Consider the following 15872-nt stretch of genomic DNA (forward strand, 5'->3'; position numbering starts at 1 on the left):
CACTCTGATTACAAACATTCTTTTTGTATTTATCTGGAAAGATTAAACTTTAAGTATTGGTAGAAAAATCCAGGTTAGCATAAAGTAAATTTAATTTTAGACTATTGTGCACAGAGGGATTCTACATAAAATAAAAAATGTTACTAGCAGCCGTAAGCGTCCTCAGTGTCTTCAGTCAGAAGTTTCTTTTGAACCGCAGTAACACAGACCACTACAGTAGATTCTTCCTGCCCACAGCATCTACACCAGCTCTTAGAAGATTATGTAACATGAGCTGCATTTAATTTCTCTCTGGAAATAAGTATTTAATTTGAATTATTTAAAGCGTCTAGTCCCATTTTTAATTACTGAAATGAACATTCTCACAATATTCACTACAAGATGCACCTGTAAGACATCAAACACCAAACTATTCATATATTCAAGAGTTTTATTATTTGACGTTCAAATTTTCTTTTACAACATCATTGGCATTGCTGTAATGTTTTCTGTAAGGAAAAGAAAAAATAAGAGTAATACCAGGGAAAATTGTTGAATATTTTCTTTAAATGGAAAGAAGAAACATTTCAGTCCTATACCATCTATACACCGTAGTACACAATCCGTTAAAAATATTAAGTACTTAGCCGACCTGAGCTACAAGCAGATATAGAACAGCAATAATGAAAGACGGGACAGGAGACGGGTGTATGCAGTGTTGGTGAAGCATGTGGTCACCCTTTACCATTGAGAGGCGTCTGATGAGGAGGACATAACACATACAGCAGTAATAATAGCAGTACAAGTAATGTTACATAAAAGGCAAACTTTATATATCAAGGTTTTAACTTGTTACGCTGTGACTGCCTAATCAGCTTTTACTTGACACAGTAACATATATTCAGCAGTGTGAGGCAGTTAGAAACCCTAATCCTGAAGTGAAAAGGCAATACAATCACCAGATTGTTCAGAAGATTCTCAGGAGAAATTCTCAGGAGGGAGGAGGTATAAATTTAGAGCTTACTGAAAGGCATGTGATAGATGTTACCCCCCCTCCCCCTCCAAAAAAAACAACAAAAAAAAAAACAGTCATCCCTCCATAACACTTAAAGGCAAAAAAAAAAAACGACAACAAAAAACATAAAAAGAAAGGTGCAAAACCACAAATGTTTAAGATCGGCTTTTAAATTAACCGCCAATTACAACAAATATTTATTTAGTTCTGCTAGTTTATTTCATGAGAAAGGCGCAAAAGAAAGCGAGTAGAAAGCAGAGAATGATATTTGGGATGCTGCATCTTGGGAAAAGCCAACATCATCTCAACAGAGCTTGCTTTGAGAGCTCTGGAGTCCGTCCAGATTTCCTAATTGCACTCTGAACATGGCTCCACGACCTCGCCCTCTCAGAGTGAGTCAGGGGCAAAACCTGACAAACATGGCAAAATAGAGGAGTTCACTCACTACCGAGTCATGGGTGTGAGGTCACGGAGGGTGTGTTTCTTCTCTCATGTGATTTTTACTGCGCTGGATTTGTCATCGTTTTATATGCGAGGGTGAACTAGTGTATTAATTTATGTACTAAGTGGGGAACGAGAAAGAGGTTTGGGGGTGACGGGGGGTGGAGGGGGGACGTACATCCATGTGCGGCATACAGAGTGAGGGGTGGTGTCAATGGAATGAGCGGTGTGTGAGGAAGACCAATAAGGAAACTGTTTTTTTGTGGGGTTTTTTCCCCCTGGGAGCGAGGCTGATGACATGTAACAGGGTGATGACAAGATGAGAGAAGATGGTCCAGTTTGTCCCTCAGCAGCTGCAGCTCTCTGCAGAAGGTTTAGCTCTGTCGTTCCTATCCAGCTTTATGGGCTCTGGGAATTCATTATACAACTCCACCTCCGTCTCCTGAGAAGCATACAGGGGGGGGGGAAACAAGTTAGTAGCCATTCTCTTGTTAATTAACAGTACAAATATACACTGAAATGTTAAATTTCTGTGTTCTTGTTCAACTCGCCTGTTTGAGAGCGTTGCGTGCGATAGTCTGGAATGCTTGTTCTACGTTTATGGCTTCTTTGGCGCTGGTCTCAAAGTACGGGATGTTGTTCTTACTCTGACACCAGGCCTGAGCCCTTTTAGTGGTCACCTGAACACAAAGAAGAAAACAAAAACAAAAAAAAACGCATCCATCAACGATCACATGGAAAGTTTCAATGCTAGAATCGTCTGACTTGTTATTTTAAAGAACTTTATTCACTAAAAAGCAAGTTTGTACCAAAAAAGTAGTGGATAGTGATCAAAAGCTGCCAGTCATGATTAATGAGGCTATATATTTTTTATTAACTGAAAACTACCTTTAATAGCCTGTAAACCAATATGCTTTGATCCACATTGTATTGCAGTTGGACAAAAATCAAAAAGATTAATGACATTAACATCGATGCATGAACACGGATGTTCTTCTAATTTTTATTTTTTCATGGATCGCAAACAGCAAAATGAATTTTATTTCCTTTAATTGGTGTTTAAAAAAAAGAGAAATATAAAATGTTTACAAAAACAGGACGGATACATTGCAACATATAAACACAGCACATTTTTTTTTTTCTATGAAAAATTGGGCCGATATCAATATCCGGTATTAATACTGCTTTTTAGGCCGATGCTGCATAGAAACTTCAGTATTCCCTCGACTTTGAAAAATATCGACCACATGGCTGATTTCATCACTGCTTCAGCTGAACTACCCACAGTCCTGCTCTGCATCACTATCGCATGACGGAACACAAACCACATGACCAACCGCCTCAGCACCTAATCCAGAAACAAACGGCAAAACCCACGACCTTTAAAACACACTTTGGGATCATTTTGACCAAAAACTAATTGTGAAACTCATGTTAGTCAACACAGAGAGCATTTTGGCCAAATGTTTAGCTAATCCCAACTAAAACTAGTCTCAGACTATTCAGCCAAACTTAAAAACTGCTTCTAAACATAAAGGTCAAAAACAACATTCAGGTAAATCGAACTGCAGTGACACAAGAGGAAGAGGAGGGAAATAAAATTGGTGGCTCTGCTGAGGAGAACAGATCAACAACAGGCTATTCTACAATCTAACCATGTATCATCATACCCCACTTTTATCTTGTTACTTGTTAGCAACTTCTTTTTGGATATATGCAAACAATTTAGTCTTGAACGCTAAAATATACTGAGGATTAGATCAGCACTGCTGACATGAGAGCAAATAAAGGAAGTTCTTCCTGCCTCCGTGTCCGGATGCATCCACCTGCCTTCACCTGTTCCCAGTTCAACTTCAAACTGCAACCATTTCATTTCAGTTTGGATCTGGTTTGCTAATGAGCATATTAAACAAATTCAATAACAGACTTTTAAGACGTATATTGATGCAATATCCTCAGGTCTGGGCGAAACGCTTTACTTCCAATAAGAAAGGTTTAATTACTTGTGTATTGTCACCACTTGCTCTTTTACAACTATCTCCACTGAGCAATTACAGCCATGTCTTCATAAGTCAAATTACACACAGCAATACCATTAGGGTTTTATGGCCGCTCTGAAGAATTACAACAGAACGCAGAGAGCAAGTCATAAACATAAGAATGCACATGTGCAGACGGAGGATTTGCAACCCATTTCCTGCACTGGAGTCCTTTGGAGTGGGCATTAGACACGGTCTCTGTTTCAGGAATGTGGAACTCATAACAACCTGTCTGTTCTCCAGGTCAATCTTGTTGCCTAGCACCACGAAAGGGAAGTTCTCGGGGTCTCGGGGGCTGGCCTGGATTAGAAACTCATCCCTCCAGCTGTCGAGCGTCTTGAAGGTGTTGGGTGCAGTCACGTCAAAAACCAGCACGCAGCAGTCTGCCCCGCGGTAGAACGCAACACCCAAAGACTGAAACCTCTCCTGGCCAGCTGTGTCCCAGATCTGACCAAAAAGGAAAAAACTGAATAAATCTACTTAAACAATCGGATTTTTTTCAATACTTTAATGTCACAAATTGAGTCATCAAGTTGGAAATGTACCTGCATTGTAACAAGTCGGTCGTCCACCATTACCTCCTTGGTGAGGAAATCTGCTCCTATTGTTGCTTTGTACTGGTTACTAAACTTTTTGTTCACGTACTGGTTCATTAGGGAGGTCTTTCCAACTCTGAGGAGAAAGCAAAAAAACATGAGAGCTACTGTGTTTAAAACAGGCATGGGAACAAATCAATTTGAGGCATCTAGTAAACAAATATAAAACAAATTTTTATTTCCTTAAGTTACACTAAATAAGGCAAAAGCATGCCGTCATATTTCTACAGTAAAATCTGCTTCTCAGTAAAAAAAAAAAAAAAAAAAAAGATAATGAGAAAAACAACTTCTACAAGATTTTAAACAGATTTTAGTTTGTGCAAAGCTGGCAACTTCTGTCAAGCATTAAGACATGAAGTACGCTTTTCTCAGAATGTTTAATACATTTATGAGCCTTTAAAAAGAATGAATTACAGCACCACATAAAAGGGATGCGAGAGAAAAAAATCTGCATGATTGATTACGTCATGCAGATTCATCACAATTAGAGTTCAACTTTACCATGGACATTTTATTGCATAGCAGAAGTGTGTATTTGATAGAGTACTGATTCCTAAATGGGACTGAATTGTTATCCGTATATTGAGATGCTATTTGCATCGACCACTGAGCAAAGATGCACACATCCAAGTCTTTTCATTCTTTTAAGTAGTAATATTAATTAAATATTAACACTAAATTTAACCATGAAAACCATTTTAACATCTTTGGTGCTGAAGGAAACTGAAGATATGAAACAAAGTTTATGCAAAACAATCAAACTGCAACCAAGTGTGAGTGAACAAAAATTCACTCACTTTTAAATCTAAAGTAATGACATGTATTTTATTCTTATTTTATATAAATCCAACAGCTCTAGTCAACTCCATACAACTGTGTTTCCAATTATGAAGTAGCTAATTAAAATTTTGCTTAGTAAAAATAATCTACATGAAGCTCATTTCCACCAACTGCATGTCTGAATAGGCAAAGCTAAGTAATACAGACAGCAGGTGGCAGTAGAAGAAAAGTAAAGTAACAAAATGGCTGCATGAAAGAAAAAACAACTTTGAAGAAACAAGAAAATAAAGCCAGTCATTTTGAAAGTGAAATAAAAAGTAAACTGTGTGAATAGATCTAGTTCATTTTCAGTGAAAAGAGCTGAACGTTGCCGTAAAAACAATTACAAATTCAGCTGCTCGAATGTATAAACTCGTATTGGTAATTGTTGAAACGGGGGAAACAAAACAAATTTCATTTTCATGTTTGTTAGGATCTTAAAATGTTCACTGTTCTCTTCTAAAGTGAAAGGTGGAACTGCATTACATCAAAAAGCAGCAATTTTCTAGCTAAGTTAACTTGCTTCCTCTTGTCTTTTACTTTAAACTGATAACTAAACATGAATCCTGACAAACAGTTTCAGTTCTGGTAGAAAATGGAACTGAAATTACTAACCAAAGTGTTGCTTCATGGTCACAGCAAACACAGGAAATTTCTAAACGACAGCAGTGACCATGTTCCAACAGGTCTGCAGTTTAAAAGTCCAGACCTTTAAGTTATTGGTAAAAGCCTAAAATCATTAGAGGGAGCAGAGGTGGTGATCTGCCTGGATACAGCTTATGACTACTGCCGACACCAATGAGGAAGTAGCACTGAGCATTCGCTCCAACCAGAAAAGCTACCAGGAAAAAAAAAAAAAAAAAAAAGAGCGCAAGTTTTTTCACCAACTATATTTAGAGGTGATCTGTGTGGTCCTTCACACTGCTGAATTTGGCATGAAAAGAACAATAGACCCATCTTGTGACTCACCCAGAATCTCCCAGGATGATGACTTTAAGGAGCACTTTCTTCCTAGACGTCATTGTTCAGCTGCAGGAAGAAAAAAAAAAGAATAAAACTGTTAAAACTCTCTATATCCCCCCTAACCTATTCATTTTAGATCAAAAACTAATCAGCTTCATGACGATTAAAAAAGAAAAAGACAGTTAACTAAACGATAACTGGCCTATTGAGAAACATGAAGGCAGAAATCTGAGCTCAGTTTTTACGCTCCTGCGGCAGTAAAGTTTGAATGCGACTTATTCCAGTCATGTGCTTCCTAAGCTGTCGAGCAAATCACGAGGCGAACATCCCTCTCCTTGTATTTCTCCCTCTCTCTCTTTCTTACACACGCAGACAGCAGGAAGTCGTTGCACAGGGTCAACCCTTGCAGATATTACCGGCACAGAGATAATAACCTGATACAGAACATATTTCCAGGACCCAAGCAAACATCAGAAATACCTCAGAAAGATGATCTGAACTGCTTTTGCAAACTACATTGGTTGGTCTCGCCTGACGGCTCAGATTTTGTCCAAGGACGAGGAAATGAAAGAAAACTGCAAGAGTTTTCAATCAGGTGATTTTTTCCAATTTGTTTATCCAAGCACATTTCCAATCTTAATCTAATTTTAGAACAAAAAAAAAGAAAAAAAAAAAAGTTTGGTTGTAAGTTCATGCATTTATAAATGGTAAACGGAAAGAGTTTTACCAATTGACGCACTTAATAAATATGGGGGAAATAATATTTTTTCACTATTTGACTGGTGAACTACTGATTAGAGGTGATCATGGGAAAACTGGCCGATTCTGATCTCTCCTGATTGGTACATCTGGACACATCATCACTCTAGTTTAGAAATGGTCTCCCTTGTTAGAACAGATTAGTAGTAAAATATTTTGGATCAAATATTTTCCAAGTTCTGGACCTCAACTCTAACAAACCATAATCAACGTAACTTGAGGTTAAAAGTACCAGAAACAGGCCGTCACTGGGAATACATGTGTGACTACAAGAAACTGCTAAATTGCACAAGACAAGATGAGTCATTGAACCGTGGTTTTATCTTAGCATTTAGTTTGATTAGATAGGAAGTCCTTACAGAACAGAAAACATAGATATGCAATACAAAGTATATTATGAATTCCTAAAGCTAAATAAAAATACAATGTGAAAAAAAAAGCAAAATAGGAAATTCAGTTATTTTGCCGTTTTGTCAAGGCTAATAAAATTAACAATCCCTGAATTGCACAACCAATACGTGAAGTAGATATTCTCAGAGCATTTATCAAACGCTCTAAGAGATCTACTCAATCTCTGAATGTTCCCTAGATGAGGACAAACAACAAAAAACAAGGGGGAAAAAATATTATTTTCAGTTTCCAAATACATTCATGTATTTTTTTTAAAGTTTCATTAAAACAACAGATAAAGGCTTGGGACGTGTGTTTTGATGGTGGATCTTCAAACCTGCCACCAGTGCACATTGAAATACATTTAGTCTCCAAGGATTATCTTAAACATTTCCCTGCACAAACAGGAGACAGACTAAAGAAGCAACAGTTCAATAAAAGTCTGCTTCATCTCTGCTCAGACGTTTGTGAAATTTGGCTTAAGTTAAGGAATCGCTGCATAAGGGAAAAAAAAAAAACAAAGCGGTAACTACTGCACATTGTAATATCTAGCAGTGTTTTCCCAATCATTTCTGTCCCAGATACACGAGTGTTATTCCCATCTTATCCAGAGATGTTTTAAATAGTTAAACAACACTCATTATTGTCAGTTTGATAATCATCATCAAACACCTCTGTCGTTAGTACTCAGGGAAATAAATGTTTGCTTTGTTCTTTTTTTAGCCGGTGAAACACAATAAGGGACTGTACAACAATTTGACAGAAAAGTTGACCACTTCCCATCAGCTCCGGGTCAACTTACATCCTGGCATGAACGGCAGGACAATGAAACGGTCCCAACTGTTATTCTTTTTGTGTTTAAATCAGTTCTGGACCAAGACGTTTTGTTTGAAAGAAAACAATAAAGAAAAAAAGACAAAACACTTGAGCTGTAGTCCCTCGAGAGCAGCAAAGTATACTTGTGTTGCACATGAAGAGAACAAGCATGGCTCTCCAGTGACAACATTCTTGTGAAGCACGCCAGGAGCTGGAACAACGGCAAGCACCTGAAGTGAAGGCGTGTTCAGACCACAGTCACGTGATTATTGAACAAAGCAAGATCAGGTGTCACTGGAGCACAGCTGAGAGAAAGGAGATGCGTTTCAAAACGAAAGAAAGTCGGCTTGACAAAGCGGACAAAGAGCTCGTGTCGTTTTGACATGAAAACATCAACGTGGCGACATATTTTACTGTTTTACTGAGCTGTAGCAACAGGATTCCTGCTTATGGTGGGAATTAATGCTTAAAAAGATTTGCACAATGCATTTTATCTGGACAAGTTTAGTTTTTTTTATTTCCCCAACTAATTATTCTGGTCAATTGTAACCCTCTCTTTGTAGGTTGAAGTAACAATAAAAAAGTGTCTCATTGCACCAAAACTGTACAATATTACATAACTGCTCTTGAATTCAAATTGGGAAATGTGTTGAAAAATGTGACACAATGAACTTGAGCAAAGTTTTTCCTTTCCGACTGCATATTAGAGACGAGAGCAGCTAAAATCCCCTCACCCCTACATGGATTATGAATGCACACAAACAGGATTAAATATAGAAGGCAAAATGCTCCTCGCTGCTCAGTTTGTCTCAGAGTCGGATCATTTTTATGGGTTCAGGCAAGTTTTCATAACTTGAAAGAGCAAACTAATAAAGAACAGAGATTGGTTTTCAGCACAAGAGCTAAACAGAAACAACCCGACGTTACAAATTCAGTATTTTCCAGATTTGCAGAGAAACAAATCAATAGTAAAGTAGTTTATAATTGTTTTTTAAGGCAGAATATACAGCATCAGACACTTAACTTTTAAAATTGTGGTCTGAATAAACAAACTCGAGAGATGACCAAAATTCAAGCCATTCCAAGCCAATGGGCTGGTAGGTTGAGTCATTCACTGGTATTGAGTGAACTAAAAAGTTGATTACGTTCTGGGAATGTTTGCCAATGACAGCAGTCAATCATTAAAAACACATCATGAGGCAAGAAGACAGGCCATCCCGTAGAGGTTACATTTAGATTTTTAGAAAATCAAACGGACTAAACAAAAAGGTACCGTCTAATAAATGGTTTGGGAATTTAAAAACTAAACTTTTACAATTATTGTATAAGCACGTGAAGGCTTTTTTTTCTTCCTCTTTGCATTACTTTGATTAATGATTGATAAAATACTTCCATTCATCTCCCTAAAAGCTGTTCAAACAAACCAGCCATCAAAATTCCCACATCGCTTTCTAACATTCATGTTGTGTTTCTCTGTTATCCTGATTAATCTGACCTGCTAAAGGGCTGAAATTCAATGAAATGCAAATGGACGATGAAGTTGACATCAACAACTTCAGTTACAAACCCAAACACCGTTTAGGTATTCAGGTGCCACGATGGGGACTTCCAACTGACTTGATGTTGGCATGTTGATGTCACCGTTGTCTTTGTATCAAAAAGGCATAACGTTCATCAAAAACTTTAAATTATTGAATATTTCATGGTGATATCTAAATAATATTTATAATATTCTGTGATATTGGGTCAAAATAAATTTAAAACAAGGTGCAATGTAAAAGTGAGGGACATAAATGACCTAAAATCTTAAGTCTTCTATTCTGTTTTAATAAATCAAAATAAATGCCGGATATTTTTAAAAATGTCTATCTTCAAGTGGTACAGAGCAGAAGAGTTGTTCAGTTGTACCAACTAGGTAGCAATCATAACTATTGCTAATCAACAAATAAAGATGTTATTTAAGAGTACACTTGATTTAATACCAATTTCCTCAAAAGTCCCAAATTTTTCGACCAAACTGTTAAGATTAAAAGTACATGGTCTGTTCTGCAAACTCAGTGACTCATAAGCTAAACAAAAAAAATAAATACTTAGAACACTGGCAAGTTTCCACTGCCTGGCAACACAAAAACAAAAATATGAAAAAGGTGCTTCCCGCAGCCAGCTGTCAGGTGATGTGTCAAACCCAGACCCCTGTCAGCATAAAGCTTACTGTAGCACAAGGTCCAAAACCAGCCCAACATTTGGAAATGGGTGGGGACCAACACTCCATCTCTGGCCACATACATGGCATTTTAAATATTGTTATGCAAGCAAAGAAATAACCGTCGGACATATGATAAAGCTTCTTTTCACGATGTTCCCTTAGCTCGGCTCACCGGTTCTCCTTCCTTGTTGGAATCGACCCAGACTGAGCCAAAGGCCGGCCTTGTTTTTTTCTACATCAACCAGCTTCTCAAAAAAAAAAAAAAAAAACACTGCACCACCATTAACGGTTTCAACATCAGGGCACACCGGTCACCAAGCGGACATTTAAACACATGAACGAGCTGTTGGCGTTTAAAACTCACCTTAAAGTTGCGAACACTCCCTAGAGCCGACTTCTGGACCGTTCCGGAGCCGGGTTGCGAGCTAACTAGCTGTTATTGTTCAAGACAGCTAACCGAATTAGGCGTTACGTTAGCCAGCTAGCTCCCCGGAGCTCGACTGGTCGACCAGCGGTAATTAGGGAACGACTCGGCTTAAACTGCCAAAAATATGTGCTTTCCTTGGTGTAAACACCAAAAACTAAAACCGATCGAAAATTGACGAAAGAAATATAGAAATAAATAGTTTTAAATTTAGCACTTTGCCAGAGAACTAGCTTTCTTGTCTCCCAATCAGCTAACTACCCACTACCCCCAGCCTATGATCTGGCTTCTTCTTTCACTTCCTTCTCCACAACCACGTCTCATGTGACGTCAGACGCAGGACAAAATATGTGGAGTCCAGCGGATGCAGAAATAATTTTAGAAAATAAAGCTCGCTCTCTTGATCTAAGCATCCACGAAAAGTGCATCTTTTAACTTTCTAATTTATTCCATTAACACAGAATGCACTCAAATTAACACATTTAGGTGTGGAGGAGGTGCCTTTTTTGATATCTACCACATGGTATTGATTGGTCAAGTTTTTTTCTATTGAGCAATCAAAAATGTGTATACCTTGCATTTTTATTGAAAAAATGTGCTAGGCATAAATAGACAGACATATAGGTAATGACTACTATCCCCACCAGAATGCAATGTCTTCTAAATGAAATAATATAAACTGAAAGCCAGTGGTGGGAAGTAACGAAGTACACGTACTTCGTTACTGTACTTAAGTACAATTTTCGTGTATCTGTACTTTACTTAAGCAGATTTAATAATGGATACTTTCTACTTTTACTCCACTACATTTTACAGAAAGTATCTGTACTTTCTACTTCACTACATTTCTACAAAAGTGCCCCGTTACTCGTTACATCCAAGTCGCATTGCTCTTTTTTTTCGTTAAAATGTGAAGTTGAGGGACTTAAGGTGGCGCCGTGAAAAACAATCAATAACGTGACTTAGTGTCTGTTGTCACCCATCGCCTCCACCTTTACTCGCACGCGAAGCTCCAAGACATGCGCAGTGGTTTCCTCTGAGTGTCAGTAATATAATAGCCCTGCATAAATCATAAGATATGGCGACATGTAAAATCAGCAGCGCTTCGCTTTCACAGACGGTGGGGACTTCGTCCATCTTTTAGCATCACTTGGAAGGAAAGCTTAAAGAAAGGTAAGCTCCGTGGACGTGTTGCTAGCAAAGCTAGCTGTACAGAGACACATGTTGCATCTGCGATGAAAAAAAGTTGTCACTCATGCGCTGAATTATTGTGTGGAGGTGTTGACTGAGGTGTTGCATTTATGGGAAAACGCTGGTACCAAAGTGCAATAAAGTGGTACGATGTTCAGGAACGATCCGATTCTTCTGGACGGATCTTTACTGATTAAATTTATTTCAGCTCCAAGTATTTAATATCTAGTTTTTTTTATGGGAATGTGAATCTTTCAGATCAATTTGAGAGTCAATTTTGATAGGTAAAAGTTAATTGTTTTTGTGTCATGTAGTGCGGGGTGCTGGTCTTCACTTGGTCTTGGGTAGGTGGTCTTGACTTGGTCTTGGGTAGGTGGTCTTGACTTGGTCTTGGGTAGGTGGTCTTGACTACAACTTTGCTACTGGCTCCTTGGTTGCCTGTCTTCTCCCACCCACCTTCTTTCCATCCCCTTTCAGTTGGATATCTTTAGAAATAAATGCCACTAGTGGCAAAAAAAGTGAACTTCATGTTATGTTAGGACAGGAGACAAGATGTTTCCATCCCTGAAATTATGATGCATAGAATCACATATCGAAGTCTAAACTGTTACAGAGTAAACACAATAAAAACATGCTTTATCTGTGGCATTGTTCATTAAAATGGCACATTTCTAATGTATTAAAATTAAATATGATCTGTAAACTTAATGATATTAAGTAATCCATTCAGCAAGTACTTTTACGTTTAATACTTAAGTATTTTTAAAAGTCAGTACTTTTTTACTTTTACTTAAGTATAAATGTTAATATGGTAGTTTTACTTTTACTTGAGTACATTTTTGTCTGTGTATTTGTACTTTTACTTAAGTAAATTTTTTTAGTACTTTCTCCACCACTGCTGAAGGTACATCTCTAACCTCTAAAATTAACATGATTATGACTGTTTGTTTTTTTTGTTTGTTTGTTTTTGCTTATGGGTAGCTAGGGCTCAACGCAGTCTGTCACTTTAGCAATTTCTTTCAGGCCATTGTACAGCTAACAAAAAACAGTTGTACAATGGATGGAAGAATCAAGTTTTATAAAAAAAATAAATAAATAAAAATAACACATTGACCTTAAAAGTGAATGCAAACACTAGTGTCACTGTCACAAGAAAAATAGAATATTCATCTATTGTGTTGTGGGAAAGGAGTGATTTTGCAGCCATGAAACTGCTATATTATTGAGTCAAAAATATGTACTTGAACCCAATATTTATCTAGTTTGGAGCTGTTGGAGATGTATTTGGCTATTTATAAATGGTAATTTTATGTTGAAGACTCACGATGCCATACACTAATGAACTAAGAATAATAAAGTGATAAAACAAAGTTACTCTCAACCTTTTAAAGCCTGACCCATCAAAAAATAATCAGAAAATTTAAATTGTTTAGAAATAGGATCTTCATAAAGCCTTGAAACAAAATCTAAAAAAAAAAATAAAATGTTGCCATGTCATTTAGTTTATGATTTTTTTTGTATCACATTTGATGCCGCAGGCTTTTCTTAGAACTTTTGGCTCACAACAACATACTTAATTTACTTAAGTATTATTGCAGTGATAGATGCAAAAACAAATGTTGCCTATAATATTTTGAAAGTATGGAACACTTTAGGATGTTTTTCTCTTAGTTTTGTTTTCCACCAACAACTTTTACAGTCCAGTCCTCATGATAATCCTCATCATCTTCTCCTTACTGCTCTATGTAGTTTGAATTGTCATACATTATCATGATGAGTAGTATTTTATTTCTCTCTCTTCTTCCTCTACTCTTTTTTTTAATCTAAAGCATACATAACTAGTCGATACACCATAAGGATTATGGTTTTTAGAAAAGCTACTATTGTGACAAAATATATATATTTTGAAATTACATTTAATGATAATTATTGAGTAAACAAAGGTTTGTGGCTGAATTGTGACTGTTATGACTTTGATTACTTTATAAATATATAACATTCCTGTTCAGTGATAAAGCACCTTAAATACCTGCTGTATCAAATATGACACACACATTTTTAACACGATTTAAATGTAATATAACAAAAACATTTCTAATTAATTGTGCATTATTTCAAAACATAAAAAAGTGAATAACAATTTATAAATTATTTTTACTGTAAGTTGTCTAAAATTGTCACTTTCCTGGAAAATGCGTATGACCAATCTCATGCAAGAAGACATTTTGAAGAGAAAAAAAGCTGTTTCTCTGCCTGCAGTGCAATGATAACCCAGTATATGGCAGAATACAAGCCTCAAATTATATACAATAGGTTGTTTGGGTAAGTATTAGTCATGGTGTAAAAAAAAAAAAGAAAGAAACAAATGGCGATATAGAGTTAAAAAATATATTAATAACAGTAATTTAGATTATGCATGCACATTGGTCTTTGTTCCTCATCTGAAGGTAACCAATGGAAACTGAACCACAATCACATGAACAGTCCTGTTTCACTTTGTGTGCATGGTCAACACATACATGCTGAGGCTACAAGCTGAGCTTCATCTGACTGTAGGCGCGGCAGCAAACAACACAACATGCAGTCGAATCAGGACATGTCTGAGTCTTGCAGCGACATATCTGTAAATGTGTAAATTCTTTGTTTCCTCAGAAATCCAGCATGCTTCTTAAGAACTGCTTTCAAAACAAATGGCTTTGCAGTAACTTTTTCTATCTTACTGGGATTTGTACCAAACTAGATGTGAAGAAGTATTTAGAAACCTCCCATAATCAGAGGGTAATAACTGTCCTTAAGTGTCAACATGAAATTAACACGAGATAAGGTTGTCCAGTGTAACTTTATTGACTGAACAGGCAGAATAATTGTTGTTAGATACACATATTGTAGCTACTTTAACCAAATCTGGTGCTTTTTACTTATGTGTCTGTGTTTCTAACAGCTAAACACTTGCTGGAAATCCACTCGCACTTTTGAATGAACTGAAGGAGCTAAGATCTCCAGCCTGTAGTTCAACACCTGCTGCTTTTCTATCCTCCATGTCATGTAGATTTGGTTCCAGGGTTTTATGTAAGCTGATATGTTATTTCCATCCTTAAAGTTGTTATACACAAAAAGGGCTCAAATAGCCGCTACATCAGTCCACAATTAGGATGTAAATAAACTATGTTGACATGTACAGTTTTGACAAAGCGATGCTGCTAAAACCATCCTGCTCTTATTTCTGTTAAATCATAATTCCTATAGATCAATTTAGTAACTTTGACGCTGAAATACATTTGTCTGTTTTTATCTTTACTGTCTGATTTAGTTGTTTGAAAGTGACAACAAGATCAAACTTGTCGAAATCACTGCTCCAACCGTAAATATATTAGAAGTAATTACACTTCTGTGTGAGAGTGAGGTTGGTAGGAGTTTGTCCTGTAATCAGTGGGTTGCTGGATTGAACCCCTGCTCCGTCTGTGTTAGTCGTTGTGTCCTTGGGCAAAACACTTCACACACCTTACCTGTGGATGTTGGTCAGAGGGTCAGTGGCGTCGGTCCAGGGCATGCTTGCTTCAGTCAGACTGCCCCAGGGCAGCCATGGCGACTATTCAGTAAACTGAATGTAGCGTGGAGCGTTTTGGAGTCCTCCAGAGTAGATAAAGTACAGACCATTTACGATGTTTACCATATGTTGGTGACATTCTGCTTAATTCAGTTGTTTTGTTCGTTGCAGTGATAAATCACTGCAACGAACAAAACAAACACAAGAGGGAAATAACATTCGCCACTAGAGGTCAGTGTTGGCATGTTTTTGAACGGTTTTGGACTCGCTACACCAACTAATTGATGTAGAAATGTACAGTGGTGGAGAAAGTACTCAAAAAATTTACTTAAGTAAAAGTACAAATACACAGACAAAAATGTACTCAAGTAAAAGTAAAACTACTACATTAACATTTGTACTTAAGTAAAAGTAAAAAAGTACTGGTTTTTAAAAATACTTAAGTATTAAAAGTAAAAGTACTTGCTGAATAGATTACCTAATCGCTAATATCATTAAGTGTATCGATTGTATTTAATTTTAATACATTAGAAATGTGCCATTTTAATGAACAATGCCACAGATAAAGCATGTTTTTATTGTGTTTACTCTGTAACATAGTTTAGACTTCGATTTGTGATTCTATGCATCATAATTTCAGGGATGGAAACATCTTGCCTCCTGTACTAACATAACATGAACTTCACT

General features: G+C 36.9%; 1 protein-coding gene across 1 annotated transcript; it reads right to left on the reverse strand.

Moving 5' to 3' along the window:
- Window positions 1-416: 416 nt before the first annotated feature.
- Window positions 417-10823, reverse strand: LOC103465242 (ras-related protein rab7). Its single transcript, XM_008409882.3, has 6 exons — window positions 10388-10823; window positions 5859-5918; window positions 4020-4146; window positions 3703-3921; window positions 1987-2115; window positions 417-1877 (listed from the first exon to the last, which is right to left on the reverse strand). Exons 2-6 carry the CDS (start codon window positions 5909-5911, stop codon window positions 1782-1784), a joined length of 624 nt encoding a protein of 207 aa, XP_008408104.1. The 5' UTR covers window positions 5912-5918; window positions 10388-10823; the 3' UTR covers window positions 417-1781.
- Window positions 10824-15872: the final 5049 nt, after the last annotated feature.

Source organism: Poecilia reticulata, chromosome 5 (genome assembly GCF_904066995.2).
Source record: "Poecilia reticulata chromosome 5, P_reticulata-male-v2, whole genome shotgun sequence".
NCBI lineage: Eukaryota > Metazoa > Chordata > Actinopteri > Cyprinodontiformes > Poeciliidae > Poecilia > Poecilia reticulata.

What these genes read in the sequence shown, in the direction of transcription:
- LOC103465242 (XM_008409882.3), bottom strand. Translation starts at nt 5,911, where the DNA reads ATGACGTCTAGGAAGAAAGTGCTCCTTAAAGTCATCATCCTGGGAGAT. An exon ending in ATCATCCTGGGAGATTCTGG is followed by an intron (nt 4,147 to 5,858) that starts GTGAGTCACAAG and finishes CTTTCTCCTCAG; the next exon opens with AGTTGGAAAGACCTCCCTAA. An exon ending in CACGCAACGCTCTCAAACAG is followed by an intron (nt 1,878 to 1,986) that starts GCGAGTTGAACA and finishes TATGCTTCTCAG; the next exon opens with GAGACGGAGGTGGAGTTGTA.